At 42.7% G+C, this 19,408-nt stretch overlaps 1 protein-coding gene across 1 annotated transcript in view; it reads right to left on the reverse strand.

Annotated features, from left to right (window-relative positions):
- Positions 1-19,408, reverse strand: part of wwc1 (WW and C2 domain containing 1) — a 70,110-nt gene that overhangs the window by 13,266 nt on the left and 37,436 nt on the right. Inside the window, exons 8-19 of the mRNA XM_049591361.1 lie at positions 18,017-18,087; positions 17,410-17,655; positions 12,875-12,964; positions 9,597-10,285; positions 6,808-6,925; positions 6,279-6,449; positions 4,476-4,668; positions 3,125-3,265; positions 2,541-2,593; positions 1,117-1,300; positions 281-451; positions 35-127 (exon numbers count right to left, since the gene is read on the reverse strand). Coding sequence (XP_049447318.1) covers positions 35-127; positions 281-451; positions 1,117-1,300; positions 2,541-2,593; positions 3,125-3,265; positions 4,476-4,668; positions 6,279-6,449; positions 6,808-6,925; positions 9,597-10,285; positions 12,875-12,964; positions 17,410-17,655; positions 18,017-18,087 — 2,220 coding nt within the window. The remainder of the gene's footprint in view (positions 1-34; positions 128-280; positions 452-1,116; positions 1,301-2,540; positions 2,594-3,124; positions 3,266-4,475; positions 4,669-6,278; positions 6,450-6,807; positions 6,926-9,596; positions 10,286-12,874; positions 12,965-17,409; positions 17,656-18,016; positions 18,088-19,408) is intronic.

A 19,408-nucleotide genomic window follows, 5' to 3' on the forward strand; every position in this document is an offset into this window, starting at 1 on the left:
GAGACAGAGACAGAAGCGAGGAAGTTGTTTGTACCTTCTTCATGCGCATGCTGCGTCTCTCCGAGGCGTTCCTCACAAATGGAGACTTCTTGGAGAGGGTGGAGCTGTCGCTGTCACTGCGGTTAATCTAGAAAGACAGAAGCAGGAGAGAGTGAAATATTAATCCATGAACCACCCTCTACATTTGTAAAAATTTTAGGAGGGCAGAGTTAAAAGTGTGTTTATCTCTGTCTGACGTGCTGATATTTGACTGTATTGTGTACTTCTGCTGCTGAGTTACCCTGCAGATGTACTGGCTCTGAGGTCCAGGGGAGAAGGTCTTGGAGCGGATGATGGTGTTCCCCCTCATGAAGGGGTTCTGCTGGTGGACATCGTGGCGGCGTTCCTTGGGTCGAACCACCGAGCAGTGGTGGGACGGCAACAAGTTATCCATGCTCGTCTCTTTGTTCACCTGGACAAAGAACACACAGTGATAACAATAAGAAGACGTAGCTGGATCAGGGGAACAGGGATAAAACATTCTAATAAGGGGAGCGTTTTTAATGTCTGACAGGAAGGAAAATTATATTAACTTCACCCCTTTAAGAAATCTGAAAGTGAAAGTTTCTTCAACTTTTCCAAAGACAGAGCAAAGCATCAAAAAAGCAACAGCAGTTTGAAGATTTCCAAAGCTAAATTTAGCCATAAAATGCTTCCTTTAACTCAGTCAAAGACCATTTCATGTCTAAATTTCAGCGTGGATTGGATTAGCTGAGTTGACAAAAGACAAGAAGAGAGGAGAAAAAGAAGAAAGCACAACATGACAGCAGGACGAACAATTCTATTGTAGCTCATTTCCTGGTCCAGTGAGTGTTGAAATTTGCCTCTGTGCCTCTTTAATTTTCCTCTGGATGATTGTTAATGTTGGTGGAAAATGGCTTTTTGATTCTACAGGACCGACATGAACCTGAAATTCACCACACATTTTATTTCACATAAAACATTTCCTTTCCATTGCTGCTGCATTGCTTCCCTAGTTATCCAAAGAGAGAGAGGAAATGTCTTCCACAATCCTGCACGACAAGTAACATCCCTTCAGGCATGATCAATCAACAGCGGATAATCACAAAAAGTTACCTTTTCCGTGATGGCTGGTGATGGCGGGGGAGGTTTGGTCACCTTCTCCTCCTCTTCCTCCTCCTCCTCCTCTGCTTCCCATTGGCTGCTGTCAGGATAAAACTCGTCCTCTTCCTCCAGAGGCCCCACCCCCTCCACGCCATTTCCTTCTTCGTCATCAAACATGTCCAGAGAGTCGCCGTGCCTGACAGTCAACAACATAGATGCAGTTAGAAGACGAAAGAGAGGAGGATACAATAAACTGATGTTACCTACGTGCAAATAGAGACAGAATTACAGTGTCCTTCTGTCTTATTTGTGCATGTTTAGTAGCCGCAAAAGCTGCAGAATCCTTTTGTGAATTTGGCCACGAGTCACTGTACAGTCTGCTAACAGGCAAACATTTAAAAGCCAAATGTAAGGTTGTAAAGATTTTTACAATATAAAATGAAAGCTACAAATCTGTCTCTTTTGCCTCTGTCACATGAATAACAACAGTCAAAGAGAGACGTTGCAAACAAAAGGGTGATTACAAAGAAATACTGAGTGGTCTAATTCCTCCGTTGCTGTGAAAGACGACAGGTGTTGCATGTGTGTGTTGCGGGCACCATGACCTCAGGACACCTGCTGATTGTCTGATTGTCGTAGGACCCAGGGAGGGGGAAAAAGGAGGTGTCATTGAAAGGACGGGGGGAGGTGTATCCGAAATTCAAGCGGCTTTATTTACAGTCTGAACCTGCCGGGTAACATTCTGTCTGTGTGTGTCTGTCACTCCACAAACACTCAGTGTGGTAACTGACTACTTTAGTTGTGCTGTGTGAGGGAGAGATCATCTCAGTGTGAAAATATGAGGCGTGCAAACAAAATTATTAACATCCTGTCACTAAAATAAATAAAGCTTACAAGAATGTGCAGAAAGTAGTCTGATCCTTTAATTAAGTGTCTGATAAAACAATGTTAAAACCACTCCATACTCCACTTGAAGTATTAAATATGTCATAGATTGTTAATACTGATGTGTGAATGTGTTAGCACCACTTTACAAGAAGTATTAAGCAGCAGAAAAAGTAAATACTGAAGTGCAAGTACCTTAAAACTGTATTAGGCACAGTACTTGAGTACTTTCCACTTTCCACCGCTAAGAATGTGCAGTATTTTATGTTATTTGCCCCAAAACAAAGTCCCTCACAGAGGAATACAGTGTCTGAACCAACAGCGCTCAGTCAGAGCTGCAGTGAGGCTTCTAAATAAGGGAGGTTGTGGCTTGTTTTATAAAGCAGTTAGACCGTTCACTAAAATGATGATTAACATGCCGTGTGATGGCACCATAAGAGGCACTGATGTGTGATGAAGAGAAACAGTGGAGAGGACAGTGGATGGTCGAAACGAGTGAAGAAGGGTATAAATTTAAAAATATTAGATGATGAAAAAGGAGAAACACTCACCACTCATCGTCCTCAGGAGCTCCGACTCTGCTGTCACTGCTGGAAACACGAGTCTGAAACACAGAGCACACACACATCAGGACCAAACATCTTTAAGTTTACCATGTAGTTTGAAAGTGTTGTTATGTAACAGTGCTTTAAACTGTTTTACTACCAGTCTAACAAGTAAACATATGTTTTAGTGTCACTTTGGTTGCTTTTGTCTGCTGTTTTCTGCATTTTATTAATAAGTACTCTGTTGATTTTCTCAGTCTCTTCTGCAGCCAAGTCACTTTCTTCGCCCTAAAAATGTGCTTGTTCCTGACATATCAGAGTATTTTTCGGGGGCAGTAACATTCTTACACATTTCCTGTTTAATTCAAACCTCTTTCCAACCACTCATTTTAGCACAGAGGCAAAATCTAAATGTATCTCTGGATGAATAAAGAGGGAAACTGGCCTCACTAACAATAAGCAGTAGCAGGCTTTCTGTGTGATGTAACTATTTTCAATAATACTTATGGATGTCAGTCCTAAAGTCACAGTATCAGCTCGTGTGTGAAGCGACAGTCCACTGGGTGACAGTGTGTCCCCCTTTTCTGTACCCTGTCAGAGCTGCTGGCTGCTCTGCTCTCTTTGTCCTTGTTGTTGATCTCTGGCATGTAGGCGCGACTCAGCAGGTTGTACCACTTAGTGCATCTCTCCTCCGAACAGCTGACATCAGCCAGGCTGATTTGGGCTCCCGCCTAGAAGTGAGGAGGAGGGGAGAGGTAAGATGGAGGGATGTAACGACACCAGAAGACAGAAACATCTGGAACACCGCGGCTCATCGTACATCTGTTCGGAAATTTCCGCCCTTAACATTTTGGTTTTCTTACAGTGTTTGAAATAAAGCCATCCAATGAGTCAGCACTGCCATGATAGTGTTTAAAGGTATACTATGCAGGATTTGGGAACAAGCTCGCCAGCAAAAGTGTAAGTAAAAGCCAACCCCAGACTGACTCTCATTTGGCATTTCACCTCGCTATATTTGCATTTTTATTTGGCACTGTGTCTCTTGGATGCCTGCTGCTTTCAGTCTGGCACCTGGCCACCACCTTTTTATAAAGCCCCGAAATCACCTGAATGCTGTGGGGATACATGCCCAGAAATATCCCGAACACAGAGAATAAAAAGAAAATAAGAAAATCCTGCATAGCATATCTTTAATTCACCTGTAAGTACTGTCATCATTACATTATCATACAACGCAACAAACACATCGCAGGCTTGATATATGTTTGAACACAGCACATACGTTTTGTCACAAGTCAAAGCACAAAGTGTTAAAAACATCACAGATATGTCTTTAATTATGATTTCACGTGAAGCACTTTGAAAGTGTCTCTATTTTATGTCAATTTCTCTTTAATACTTTTGTTCCTCTTAAATCCTTTAAAAATTTAACTGCATTTCAAACACCCTGAAACTGACTTTGTGCATGAATTGTGCTACTTTCCTTGTCTTTTCTGTTTTTTCTTCTCTGTTTAAATCAGTGTGATTTTAAATGTTGAATGAGATGCCATCTTAAAATACTTTTTTTCCAGTCATCCATCTCTTAAATTGTTTTCCTGACTGCTTACAAGGTACTATAGCTATAATATATATGAGATAAATCACAGAACTGGTGCAAAACATCTGCTTTTATTGTTTGGGATTAATGTTGTTTTTGAGCTAATAAATTCTACTAAACATAAATGCATCAACAATCTACTCTACAACAAAACACTTCTGTTCTGTGTTTGCATCTAGAATAGTTTTCATATTTTACTGTTTGGTGTGATATTACCTTCAAACTATTAAACACAATTAAATTTTAGGTGCAACACAATGAACATCAGAGGAAAAAAAATGAAATAATCACCACATGTTCCCTGCACCCCCAAATATAAAACCAGGAAGGACAGCTCTACTAACCAGACACTCTTCATGGCCCGACTTGCTAGTGTTGCAGACATCGACCCTCAAAGTCTTCTGCCGCAGTGCACTGTGGGATATCTGCATGCTGAACACCTCGTTGACCTCCACAACGTCCTGAGGCAGATGGCCGCGGGTTCGGAAGAGGCAGCGGGTGGCCTCCAAGCAGGGCAGCACCGCCGAGCGCACATATCTGCAAGAGAAACAAGCGCGTGAGTTGCCATGACACTGTGTGGTCACACTGATGCTTCTACATGTTTCAACATGTCTGCTGATTTACTGTTGATTAAATATGTCTTTGCTGTTACTTTCTGAATCAATGTTGATGCTGTGGATCTTGGCAGAACATGTCAACCCTACGGGTGAAGGTGCAGTCACACTAATTATAATCTTTATTTATTCAATCATTGAGATCAAGATCTCTTTTACATGAGTCAACCTGGGATCTCCTCTGATGAAATGTAGTTTTAAATTTGAGAAAATTTAGGGAGGCAGCTTTAGAAGCAGACATGATGGTCGCACAATGTTTTTTTTCTGTCTTACAGAGAAAAACATGCTGTATTCACATATTTTTTAGAAACTGTCGGAACCCGATTAGGCCCGACCCACCAGGTATGGGCTAGACCGCAACATTCTCCCAGGCGTTAATTGGGTCGGCTTCTCGCCTATTTCCCAGTGTTAGAGCACTGTGTTTCCAGATGAATTAACAAGCACTTAAGTTTCACTATCACTGTGCTTGGCACCCTGCTGCTCCATCTCCAGAGTATGCTCTGCTGCCCCAAAGTGTGTTGTGCTCTAAACTGAACGGTATACCCCAACAGCGCTTCCTCCCGTTTGTGCCAGAGTGACTATTTGCCAGTGCACACCATGTCAAAAATGTCTATTAACCCAAATGAATAAAGATAAGTTTACTTTAGCTTGAAAAATAATGTTTAAATTGTATTTAGTCCTAAACTGCAGCCATATGTAGGGCTCTGATCGGGCTTGGACAGAAACTTTGCAGGTTCACGTGGAGTCGGCCTGATTTTATCGGCCCAATCAACACTCTAGTGCAAATTTCCCAATATTTATAAGAGTCAACAACTTTTATATCTGTACAAATATGTTTAGGGATGTCAGGAAGATGTACGATAGAGTTAGTAGTTTGAGGTTTTATAGAGAACAACATGACAGGGAGACTGTGATCTAGAGAAGAGCCATATTCATACAGAAGTGTATCATCTGCGCGGAAACTGATCCTGTGCTGTTTGGAAATGGAGGAGTCATCACTTTAGCATGTGTCATCATCCTGTTTTTACAATAACATATTTACACTATGAGTGTATGTCAGTTTGTTAGACTGCAGGCTAATGTGGACGCATCTTACAGGCTGATATAGTTTGTCAAAACTCTTAGTATTCAGATAAATAATAAGTATGTAGTAGCGTTATTAGCTTGCCCAAACACCACTTCTTCTAATGTACACATGTGGAGAACCCCCTCAGACATTCATCTGTCTACAGACGCATTACACATGCCAGGCTGCACGCAACAAACAGGACACGCCTGAGGAAAAAGTAAACACAGTAAACTATTGACTCTACCTGTCTCTGTCTCACCCACACATGCATTATTTGTTGTAACTGTGCTTTGTCTTGTGTTTGATCTGAATATATAAACAGCTTATTGATATAAGCTTTCAGTTTCTCCTTCTAAACCAGGAGTCTCTGTTCTTTTACTCTTGTTTTTGTACAAGTGAAATACATTTACACCTGAATTACTCACTAAGCAAGCGTCATCTAACAAACAGAAGTAAGGACGTACATTTTCTGGTCAGCCGGCAGACACAGGGTGCTGCAGTTGGACAGCTGCATGACGTAGATGGTGAAGCGTTGGTCTCTGGACTCGTAGCGGAAGCCAAGCTGCACTTGAGAGCAGCCCAGTGCCAGCCTCTCCTCGTAGGAGCTCAGGAGAAGGTCTGCAGGGAGGCCCGGCCTGGAGGAAACACAACCACACAGACATTCATACTTCTGAGTAAAATATCATGTAAGCTCAGAATTCAAATTGTAATGTTCAAACACTGCGTAATAGCGATGTAATGACCACATTAAGGTATGGTGAAAGTGTGAAGACATGACACGTCTAATGTTTTCTCTGAGCAACTACAACTTTATAGAAAGTGTAGGATCAAAGATTCAAAAGTTCTTTAGGTAACATCTGCAGTGAAAAGCTTTGTGGTAAGACTTATAAAATATGGATAAGGAGAAAGCGACGTAATGTACAGGGCAAATCAAAGGACACTATCCTGGACGTTCATCTTACAAACCGTACTGTAGATATAAGGTCTTTGTACCTGCGCTCTGAAGGCTCGTACACGCCGCTATCACCAGCCACCGACTCATCAGACACAGCTGAGGTCACGCCTATCTTCTTTGGCCCCGCCCCCGTTCCTCGTAGCTGGGGAGCCGAGTCTGAAAACAACAGGAGGAGGAAAACAAGATGAAGATATCACTAAATTTATTTTTTCTTGGAGCTTGCATGTCTTTGAGACCAGTGCAAAGCAAAATACCACAAATACTCATATACTCACACAAAAACTGAACAAAACAAATAACTTGTAACTGTAAATACAATCAATCACGAGACAATGACAAGACCGAGCAAAAAAGAGACAGAGAAATAGAAATCAGATGATATAAACTAAATGAAATAACCTTGATGAGTGTGTAAGGTGAAGCAGAATCCAAACACTGTGTGTGTGTGCTGCTTAAAGTCCGTGTGTGAAAAGAAAAGCAAAAGAGGAGAAAAACATCTCACTTGTAGTAAGTTCAGGAGACCATGAGGTGCTCTTGAAGATGAAAAAAGTTGTGACGGAAAACAAAACGCTCTTCAGGCACTCTCAGGCAGAGCAGAAAGAGAGGTGAGGCTGATCCCATAAAACACAGACCTCGACCTAACACAGCCTTCATTAAGGTGGAAATAATAATGCGCTTAACTATAATGAACGACTCTCTGAGCTTGAAAAACTCCCACAAATTATATCGCTGATCTTAAAACAAGGAGCACACGCGTAATCTGACTACAGAGGCAGGTCAACAGACAGCAGAGGACAGTAGAGTAGGTCAACCTCAGCGCTTCGGCGGAGTATTTGTTGAATCACTGATACCGATTAAAACCCTCTGTCAACATCACACACTTATAATGTGCTTGTTTTGTGCTATGACATGCAATTAGGTTATTGTGGCTTTGTTAACGTCTACAGTGTAAACAAGACAACACAGTCTGCCTTTGCAGAGGCGGCAGACCGTAGCGGAGGATGTCCCATTAAAAACCTGTCTTCAAATACACCCAGCAGCATTCTGTGTTCCTACAGGTACTGGTGATGAGAGGAAATACAACCAGTTTGAAGGCTGATTCTAAGAGACTGAACGACAATTAATACTCTTTTGTTCCCACTGTGGGAAGTCATCACAGCAGTCAGTCTTGTAGAATTGGAACAATGCTAAGTGGTACGCTAGAAAGCAATCTACCTGGAATGTGCACATACTTCACTGGGCATAGCAGTGCAATGCTGGATGACATCACAATAGCTGCCAACACACTGGTTTGAATAATATAAAAGGTCTGCTTTTTTTATAACACAATGCTACTGTTGATGCGATCACAGCCTCACTGGGCTGTAGTGCCAGCCTGTGTGGAGTTAAGAGCCCGGTAACATGTTCAGCCCTGGCAGCAGCGATGGAGAGTGAAAAGGAAACCAGACACCACGTCCACCTTTCACCCGAAGCTGCAACAAGAGCCTGAGTCACGGCTGCAGCGGGCTCGAGGCCCAGTTCAAACTTCAAACTGACCCTGAATACATTCATTCACTCGTTCATTTTCCAGCTTATTCCGTTAGGGGTCGTGGGGAGGGGGCTGGAGCCTATTCCAGCTGACACTGGGCAAGAGGTGGGGTCCACCTTGGACAGGCTGCCAGACTTTTACAGGGCTGACCCCTTCATATAATTCAGCTTTAATTCAGCTTAGGGACAACTTAAATTTCCTAGATATATCATTTCAGGTGTCCAACACGACGTATAAGCATCTATAAATCTAATTAGAAATCACAGAAAAAAGACGCTACCTATAACTGCAGAACCTGCCTGAAAATCATCATGTTTTAAGGATCCTTCAGTATCAAAGAACTTCACCGCTATTAGCTAATTCAGCATACTTTTAATATGCTGCTTTGTCCAACCAAAAGGCAAAAATCTCGAGTTTACCATGATATAAAACAGACAGTGTTCACGCTTTTTTGCTTAATATAAAATGGTTGTTTTTAAAAACTGATTTCTATTAATTTTCTGTCGATCTACTTATTTAATTCATTTTAATTTCACACCAAATTCAGTTCCATTACTCTATTTTTTACTCTGTTTACCTCACTATATATTAATTATAAATGTTAAAACCACCTGAAATGCATTTCAAACATGAGTTCAAACAGCACACACACAATGGTGACCGGGCAGCTGTAATCCAACACCCTCCCAACCTTCACCTCCTCTCTCTTCATTCGTCCCACCAGCAATCAGGTTTCACACACAGTATTACATTTCTCATCACACACACAGCGAAGAGGAGGAAGATTCCTGGTATCCTGCTTTCCAGTAAAGCTGGAGTGTCTTCTATGACGTCTAGGGTAACAGAGATAAAGGTGTTACATCACCAGGATCTCTGCCATCTCTCCTCTCTCTCTCTCATTGCTGCTCATTTAATTGCAAATAATTCATCACGACAATCGTTCTCATGTTATTAACTGGGGTTATCATTTGGGTTGTTACCCTGCAGCCCTGCTGAGTGATTATTGCCAGCATGGTTTTATTGCTGTCAATATGTGACGTTATTGCTTTGAAGACTCTGAGTCACTCACAAGTTAAACGACAAATCACACTAAATCACACAACATGACAATGTGTCTGTGCACAAGATCAGCTCCTTACAGAGATGGTTTTTCCCAGTTTGGTGTGAAAGAATCAAACTGGTTTGCACAGAGCTCTAACCTCAACATCACCCAACACCTCTGGGATGAACTGAAACTTGGAGTGTGAGAACATTTTGGATGAAGAAGACAGAATAAAGGAGCAAAAGCTTTCTGTTTACCTTTGACCTCCTCTCCCAGCATGGTGTTGTGGTTCTGCTTCTCCTCCAGCCCCCCGGGACCCCCGAGCTCCTCCTGCCTCTGCTCCTGAGAGTCCAGGCTGAGCTCCAGTTCTGCTAGCCTGCTGTGGAGCTCCAGATCCAGGCTTAACCCTCCAGGCCCTGTTTGGCCTGTGAATGTCTCTCCAGACAGGAAACTAGTGTCTGTGACCATCGGAGAGCACGGCGGAGACAGCGAGGAAAGAGACGACCGCGGGGATAAAGAGCTCATGGAGCGAGGGGTTTCTGACAGTCTGAGCGCCTGTATCCTGGATGACCCTGATTCCACTCCGACACCACCGCCTCCTCCTGCGCCTCCTCCAGCAGAACACCCCATATCTCCTCCCACCCCGACTGCTTTGCTCCCAGGCCTCTCAGCATCCCTTCCTCCGGAGCCTGTCACCACTTCATGTTCGTGTATGGTGGTGATGGAGCTGGAGGGGCGGTAGCCTCCCTGGCCGCCCTCCTGCAGGAGGCTGTCCAGCTTGTTCTGAAAGTCTGGGTCGGCCAGTTCGGGCTGCTCTAGGTAAATGTCAGTGAAGCTGAGGGAGGAGGTGGAGCCCATGCTGGAGGTGGTGGCCAGTGAGCCGCGGCTGGACGTTAGAGAGCCCAGACTGCTGCCGGACGAACAGGACAGCGTGCTCGCCGACAGGCTGGAAGAGAGAGAGAGACAGTTATGATCTGAGATGAAACAACTGCAATTTAATAGAAGATTTCTCCTGTTCCTTAACTGTTATATTGTTAATCATAACAGTCAGTAATGTTCCCAGCAGTGGCACAGAAAACAGCTGTGATTCTGAGTGCAGAATTGTTTGTGAAATGCAGCCTGATAAACACATTTGGCTGATGACTGCAACATGGACTTGAAACAATTTAGAATAGAATCTTTCAGACCCAGTCTCACCTTAAGGGCATTGCAAAAATATAATAACTTGCCCTACATATAGGGTTTCTGCAGGGTTTCCATGTTAAATTTAAGACATCTTCATAATACAGTATAGAACAAAATTTTACTCTCCTTTGATGATACCCAGCCTCCTCACCACTGTAGTTAGCAGTAGTTACAATTCCACTTTTAGTTTATAGGCATATAATGTCTCCTGACAGCCAACAACCAGATACAAAAACATTTAAAAACTAACATTACAACCCACAGCAGGCAGGAGCAATTATTATTACTTGTGGAAATTAATTTCAATGCTTTTCAAGACTCTTTAAGCCCTGCAGATACACGACACAGCCGAAATTCTGCTTAAAAACAAACCCTAAGGTACTGTAACTACTTCCTTAATGTCTCTGAAGAATCCCTGATGATCTGAGGGGTTTTCAGACGTAATTTGTAACCGGTTTATTTGTGCTGTTGTACTTGTAAGTTGCTTTGGACGAGAGCTAATGATCTTAACTTAAAATTAAAAAAAATAATAATTTCATAGTTTGAAAAAACAACTGTATATTTCAATAATTCACAAAATGACACAAAGAAGAGAGAGCTCGGAGGGAGTTTGGGGGATGACAGCTGAGGTAGAGAGGGAACAGTGACACTGAGTCTTCGGGCAAGAAGAGGGAAGAAAATTTCAGATGAAAAAGAAAATAAGCTGCATGGTGTGTAGAGCTGGAAGCAACACTGCAGGCAGACTTCTGTCATTCACACAGACTCTGTTTGCCACTTTCCTCTCGTCTCATATTCCTTTCCCTTTCTGGTCTCGTCCATCCTTCCCTGCCTGCACACTCTTCTCTATTGTCCCTAAATATGTTTGAGAATACGTGACTGAAGATGTCTTGCCTCCTGTCTCTACGTGTATGTCATTATCCATCAGCTAGAGAGCATAACTGTACACATAAGAAGCATTAAAGTGCTGGGTGCCCCGCTGTCAGTCACCAAAAAGCAAGATTTTGCAGGTCCTGATGATGCAAGATGACAAATGTGTCATTGTGAGCATCTTAGCATGCTAACATTAGCAGTACAACCTCACAAGGCCACTAGCATGGCTGCGGAGTCTTGTTCCACATGACGCATACGGTTGTCAAAATTTAACAGTGCAAAGCTTTTACTAGGTCTCAGAGTGCAGCTGAAAATCAACGTATGAACCTTGCTATAAACAAATTCCAACAATCTTCTAATTCACTATGTTTTACGTCTTTAATAAAGCACATTATATAACTTTTATGAAAGTGTTATATAAATGAACTTGTCTTGCCACAAGTTGTTTTTTGTTTCGTTTCATATCACTGAGCCCAGCAGGCAAATGTTCAGCACCACTTAAAAGCTTCAAACCAAATTGAGGACCTAAAATACACCTTCAGTATTGGTCTTAAGGGACTACTTTCAGGAGGAAAGTGGAGTCATTTTCTTCCTCCCCTCTGTCTGTCCTCTACTCTCATCTCATTTCCTTTGACTCCCCACTCCTCATCACCTCAGCCCTCCTGTAGCTCTGTAAGAACAGCTCTCTAATTAAAGCAGGGAGGCTCGTTAGCGCAGACAGAGAAAAAGTTCCCAACCCAGCACGGGGAGACTTTTGATGTCCATCAGACCAGCAAGACAGACGGGATGAGCGAGCCGTGAGATGAGAACAGAAACAGAGAGAGGGCGAGCAACTAGCCCGAGGAGGACACAGAGACAACCGACAACCTCTCAGATTATCAATGTTCGACTCAAAATGCGAGACTGTTAAATATTAAATGATTCCGAAACAAGCGTGGCTCTTACAGCTGCCTTGCGTCATCTCATAAAAATGTAATTCCTGGGGATGTTTCTGGGTTGGGCTGGAAAATTTGATTTGTGGCAAGATCATGACTGAAATCAAAAAGTCGAGGAGAACAAAACGGCTTTCATCTTCGGCTAATGTTTGGTCATTAAATGTTAAATACTTCCATCACGCCACATTTCTCAACTTCCCCTTCACTTCAAAGCGCTGCTCTCTTTGACTGCCTGCTTTGAATCTGATGACTAAATAATCCCTCTTCAGTGAATCATCTGATGGCCGACAACCTTGTATGAAATATGTTGAACTAAAGATGCCTGATGGAAATGTGTTGAATCTGGAGCATCCCTGAGCTTTTAGTCTGCGCCTTTAATCCCACATTTTCCTTCATAAACTGTCTCTACTTTACTGAAGATGAAAGTTCAGCCTGGGCTTCTAAAACTACCTGAACTTTAATCTTATTCTACTCTTAATTTTTTATGAGGATGGTTCAAGGTCAGAGAAATAACTTGGTGAGTACAATGGTATTATTACTGATACCTTTTGAGCTGAGTATGTAGTGATGAGGCCAGTCGAACCATCTCCTCCAGCTCTCTGACCAGCTTGTTCCTCTTACAGTGAAGTCGCAACCTGAAATGACAAAAAAATGACTTGGTAAACAAACAAACAAACATAAGCGGTATGGTTGTTTTTCAGTCAGCTACAGGCCTGCGGGTGGAAAGTCACGTCGTAATCTAATCAATTAAATCTTCTTAAAAGAGGCTGAACATGAGTCATCTTCACATTTTAGGCAAATAAAAAAAAATAACTGAACTCTCTTGCAGCGCTGGAGCTGTGAGCACTTGAAAAAAGCGAACAAATATGACACGACGGCAGCGATGCGTTCGGGTATTGTGAGCAGCTGCTTTGTGTTCAGGTGACAGCGGTGTCAATTGTGTGAATGAGCTTTGTTTGGAGAAAACCAGTCCATTAACAGCTGTTACGATGATTCATGCTTTGAGTGGAAACAGGCCAAAGAGAGGAGAAGCCTTTGATCAGGTTACAGATTGCTGCTGGTGTTGGTGTGTGTGTGTGTGTGTGTGTGTGTGTGTGTGTGTGTGTTCATGTTAAATTATCTTTGTGGCCGTGTTTCCTGTCTAGTTCTTCTATACTGTTCATCCAGTATGTCTCTGCTTTTCTAAAGCTGGTGAGATGCATGCAGTGAACTATTGCTGTTTATCAAACCTTAAAGGGACAGTGCACCCAAAAATGAAAATTCTCACCCAATGAGGCTAAAAACAGAGTTCCAATAACGTTTTTCCAAACAACTTTTTATGTCGGGGCTTCAGGACACTTGGATCACTACGGACGAGCAGTATGGAGATATTTTGTGGTTTTAATGATGTGTTTTTGGACGTTTGAATCTGGGGCGCCGTCAGCCTCCATTAGGTGGAGTTGTGTTGCTACCTCCTCTCCCCTTGGATCTCTGCAAGTGATGTGAGGACTCTAAAACTTCCCCTGAGCCTCCCTCGGCATATGGGTGAGTAGATAATGGCTGAATTTTCATTTTTGGGTGCGCTATCCCTTTAAGCGATCAAAATGTGTCTGTAGCACAAAGAATCTAAAAATGTCAAGTACTAAAAGCTGGCGTCAGATGTCTTGTCAGATTCAGGATTTTGTTTACTTATGCTCTGATCTGATACTTCCTCTTTTAAATGAATATTTCATTAGTGCTAGGCTGTGTTCTCATTAGGCATTGAAGCATTTACTTTTGAGAACTTTGGCTTCCTTTGTTAAATGAAAGGAAATAACAAACAAAAATTTCAATTAATAACCAGGTCCACTGTGTCCATAGTAACCGAGAACTGACCTGGGGTGCAATCTAAGCCAGGCCCCAAATTATATTCAGTTTCAGCTCTGTGTGTGAATTAGGCCTCATGTTTCTGTCGGAACAGAATATGAACCTGAATCCGAGAGAGTAGTAACAGAGTCCGACCTGAACCCAGCATGCATTCTGTTTTTTATGTCCAAACCCGACCTGAGCCTGGAGCCGTTAATACAAGGAAAACACTCTGCTTCTCTGTTGCTGCTGAAACATGCAGGTGACCCTCTTCACGCTGTCTTCTATTTGCTTGAGTCACTTTGACAGGGAAATGGAAAGACAATATAGCAAGGAAGCGGATATTAACTGGGAAGAAAGCATGAAGCAGTGAGAGCCATGTCATGTAGGACAAATCTGACCCTAACCATAACCTCATTTGTAAATATTAACCTAAACCCGACCTGGCCTGTCAGTTTGGTCAGGCGAGGGTTAGATATCCACTCTAGTGTAAATACAGGGTATCTGCAGGTTTCAGTAAGTTAAATTTAAGACTTTTTAAGACGTTTTTAATGCCACCTTGAATGGAATTTAAGACCAAAAAAACTATAAATATAAGCGATGGTTGGGGGATCCCGCTGTACTATAACTAGTGCTTAATCTGTAAAATTGGGGGGGAACACTTTTTTAAGCGGCACCAGAGCCGCTTCACTGCGCAACTCCAAATGGAATGGTTGTGACATCTAGTGTTGTCACGGTACCAAAATTGGGACCCACAGTACGATACCAGTGAAAGTATCACGGTTATGAGTAGTATCACGATACCACAGCAAAAATGAGTCACTTTTCTATAATACATCAATGATATTTCAATGGAATAAATTACTTATTGACTTATTCATACTTCAAAAACAGCATCAATAAGTGATTAACATAGGGGGGATCAAAATAAAATAAATAAATAAAATAAAAATCAACCAGCCACCCTCCTCCCCTGACAAGTAAAGAACAGTCCCTTCATAAGAACAGTCCCTAAAGTGCAGTGAGGTTTGTGGGCCGTTACTGACACAAAGACAGAAATGTGAACGGCAGTCATGACGCCAACAAAAGAGGAAATTAGGCTACTGGACCTGGGGTCGGATTTCTCTGTCGCCGCTGGTAAGCCGTTATTTTGCGCCGCAGAGCCGCCGTAGGCTATTTGACCACCGTATTCCTGTCTGTGACCCCCATTCAACCCACAACCAGCAGGATTCGCCTTTCGTTTCTGCTGCTGGTTGAAATCTGTACTTGCACAGCGTGCTGAATGATTTATTTTGCTGGCACAAAACTATTTTTAGTCGCAAATGCGACTAAAATGCTCGCACCTAGAGCTCTGTGGAAAACAAATCACTGCCGACAAGTAAAAAGTCATAAATAATAACTTTCACTGCTCAAAGATACTCACGTCTGGAAAACAAACCACTACAGCAGCATATTGAGTGCCAGGTGGCCACTCACAGAAAAGTGCCGCGAGAATAAAAAAAAGAAAAGAAAGAAAGCCAGATTAAATATTCCTTCCGCAACAATTTTAAGACCTTTGAGTAATGAATTTAAGACCAATTTAAGACATTTCTAATGAATTTAAGACATTTTTCAGGCCTTACTTTTAGGTACCCTGAAATATATCAGATTAACAAGTGACTCCAAGCAGACTGTGTATCTGCATTGAACCTGTGGAGCATCATTATCATCACAACATAAAAATAAGTTGAGGCAGAAGGACATTTATCGCCCCACCGCAGTTCAGATCAGGTCTAGTTATCCTCTCATCTATTCAGACCAGAATCTGACCCTCTCAGGTCTCTTTCAGATTATGTCTCAAATTTTCATCAACCAGTGACACTTGTGGGTTGTGTCACAAAATGTTTATGGCAATGTGTCAGGAAGTTTCACACTGCATTTAAAACTTTTTCAATCACACTAAAAGCAACTTTTCTGTGAAAGTTTGGGGTTTGATTTTACAAAAACATACACCGAGAAACACATCCACGCAGAAGTTTTCATTTGTTTTACCTGACCGGAGCTCTTTACAGGAGTGTGAGAGTGTTTTCAGACTGACATCTGCATCCCTCTCCGGCTAGCATTGCAACATATTTTTAGAGAAGGGCAACATTTGACATTCTCATTATGACCTACCACACAATGCTTTAGCAGAGCTATGCCAAACTTCAAGCTGAGTGGAGGTCTAATCGGCCAGAATACCTGATAATACCTGCGCGGCAGTGTGAAGTCTCCAAAAACCTCCAAAACAAATTAAAGACTCAAAGAACCTGATTCAGTGAATTTGACATCTTCACAACCTGCAGACATTTAATACGTGAGTGTGCATATTTCTTGTGTCAGTGTGTGTGTGTGTGTGTGTGTGCGATGCGTAGGTGGACTACAAGAGGTTTCTTTTGTGGCCAGGCTCTGCAGCCTCTCGGGTTACAGGAACAGGAGACGAGACACAAAGAGAGACTGAGCTCAGGTAGAGTCTGACCTGAACACCGAACAACAAGAGTCCTGTTAGAGCAGGAGAGAGGAAGGCAGAGGAGGGGAGAGGAGGAGGCGTGCAGGATCTTGGTGGTTCTGGTTTGCTGCCTGCTGCCATTTAAGAAAAGAGAAAGTGGTACACAAGGAGGAGAGCAGGAACAGAAAGGATGTGGAGGTATAGAAGATTTTTTAAACTAATAGTGAAGGGGGTGAATAAGAGGAGAGGAGAGGAGAGGAGAGGAGAGGCATTTTATAGACCAACAACTAACCAAATAATCCAAAATATAATCAACACATTAATCGACAATGAAAACAATCTTCAGTTGTAGCCCTACAGGACAGGAGAGGCGAGGGGAGGAGACAAGGAGAGGAGAGAAGAAGACTGCTAGGTTCATCTCTAACTCTTAATAATCATCAGGGAGGTTTGACGTCTCCAAAGGCCAAAGGAGTCAAACAGAAATAGAAGGTCAGTGGTTTCATCGGGAGACGAGACATTAATGGCCACAGTTACAGACATCACACCGCTGTCATCACCTGCTCTAACCTTCACCATGACACTGTTCTCACCAGCTTTAGACATGCAGTAAAGAGCAGACGGACTGGTCCAGCAGTTCTTCACTTTCAGCGTCAGCTAATGTCAGACAGAAACCTTTTTCCTGTCCTCCCCTTTTGGTGGGTTATTATTATTTGTATGTTTACATTTATGTGCAGATTTTGATTAATAAACTTAATCAATATTCTCCAGAGACCCCGCTCACACACACACCTCTCAGTCAAAGCCTTGCTCTGGTTGTCTCTGGCGGCCTGCAGGTCTCTCTCCAGCCGTTTCTTCTCAGACTCCAGCTTCTCTGCGTCGTTGGGCTGCAGGCGTTGGCGGGGGCTGACGTACTGCAGCTCCTTCAGCAGCTCCTCCTTCTCGTTAATGAGGATGAGGCGATCTCGTTCCGGGTCCAGCAGCCCCGGCCAGGCCTCGCTGTCCAGTTTGGCAATCTGGACCTCGATGGTGGCGATCCTGAGAGAGGGAGAGGTAGAGAACGAGGGTCAGCTTAATTAACAGCTGACTTGTACTACACAGATCAACCTGATAAACTTCTGTTATTCAAGCTATTAATTCAATCTCTGGCAAAGAAAAGTATATCAAAGTTAAATCCTTCCTACATGCTACATGCTCAGTGACATTTGTCTATTATTCCTTCTATTTCCAGATGTCCTCATTCCATGTGTCAGTACTTAAGTGGTGGAAGTCAGCTAGTACTTTTGCAGCTCCTCAAATGACACAACAAATTCATGCAAGACTAAAAAACAGTGAACATAAAAGTTGCATTATAAAAGGCACACTCACACACACTAACACACAGACAAGTCATGTCTACCTTCTCTTGGCCTCCTCGTACTTCAGACTCAGACGAACCTTCTCTGCCAGTTTGTTGGTGCTGGTCATGAACTGAATACAAACAGAATATTAACACATGATGGACACTGACACGCATTAATATATTAACTCACAGTCAGATCCTTTACTTAACTACAAGTGCACGCACAACATTATAAAACTTTTCAATTACAGGTCGTCCTGCATCTTAAAGAGAAATTTCAGTTTATTTCAACCTGTCTCCTATCGTGCTAAATTTGTTTCAAGTGACTAGAGACATAAAAATAATAGTTAGCATGTTAGCTGTTAGCCTAGATACAGCCGGGGCGCATAGTAGCGTCAGACCTGTTAAAACGTAAGTGAACGGTGTGCTGCCATGTTTGTTTGCCATTTAGCTCTGCTTTCCAAAGCGTGGCCGAAATATCGCGAGAACAAGCAGCAATCTCATACCGTGCCTGAAATCTCGCAAGAACAAGCAGCAGCAGCTGGAAGGCAGAACCGGACAGTAGCCTGAAAAGTTCCTTCATTTATTTTATGAAAGATTTATAGAATAATGGCTGACTTTCTGCCAGACTTCGACTTTGTGGAGGAGGAATTTGATTTTGCAGAGTTTGATGGCCGCCCTTATTTATTTGAGCCAGAATACACTGACGAAGAGCTTCGTGAAATTGAAGAACGGAGGAGGAGAGAGAGAGAGGCGCAACAGGTAGAGGACGAGAGAGGAGGAATGGCTGCTGCAAGGCTGCGTAGCTCTGGAGATTGGTGGTGTACCTGTGAATGCTGTGCCCCAGTGCCCACAGAAGAGGAATGCCTCTGTTGCAAGGAATGGGACCGGTTGCAGCCTTATTTTCAAGGTCTGGATGTGACCGAGGACGAGACACCTCCACCTGGAGTAGTATCCAGCTGGGCTTTATCTAGAGCTCGCCAGATATATTTCAGCCACGCTTTGGAAAGCAGAGCTAGATGGTAAACAAACATGGCAGCACACCGGTAAGGTAAGACAACACGTTTACATGTCGTTTTCTATATGTTCTCTGACATTTATCCTAACGATATGAGGCGGTCTTTGTGGAAAAAAAGCTTGTTTAGTGGACTAACTTTGCACTTGAAGGTTGCCCGTTCACTTACGTTTTAACAGGTCTGACGCTACTATGCGCCCCGGCTGTATCTAGGCCTACGGCTAACATGCTAACTATTATTTATATGTCACTAGTCACTTGAAACAAATTTAGGACGATAGGAGACAGGTTGAAATAAACCGAAATTTCCCTTTAAATCACATGTGAGTAAAAGTAGGGAAGCGTTATCAGCAAAATGTACGTGTTTCGCAGTAAAATGTCCCCTCACTGTCCCCATATTATTTTATATGACATTATTAGATTGTTAATACTGA

Source organism: Epinephelus fuscoguttatus, linkage group LG12 (genome assembly GCF_011397635.1).
Source record: "Epinephelus fuscoguttatus linkage group LG12, E.fuscoguttatus.final_Chr_v1".
In the NCBI taxonomy this organism is placed as follows: Eukaryota; Metazoa; Chordata; class Actinopteri; order Perciformes; family Serranidae; genus Epinephelus; species Epinephelus fuscoguttatus.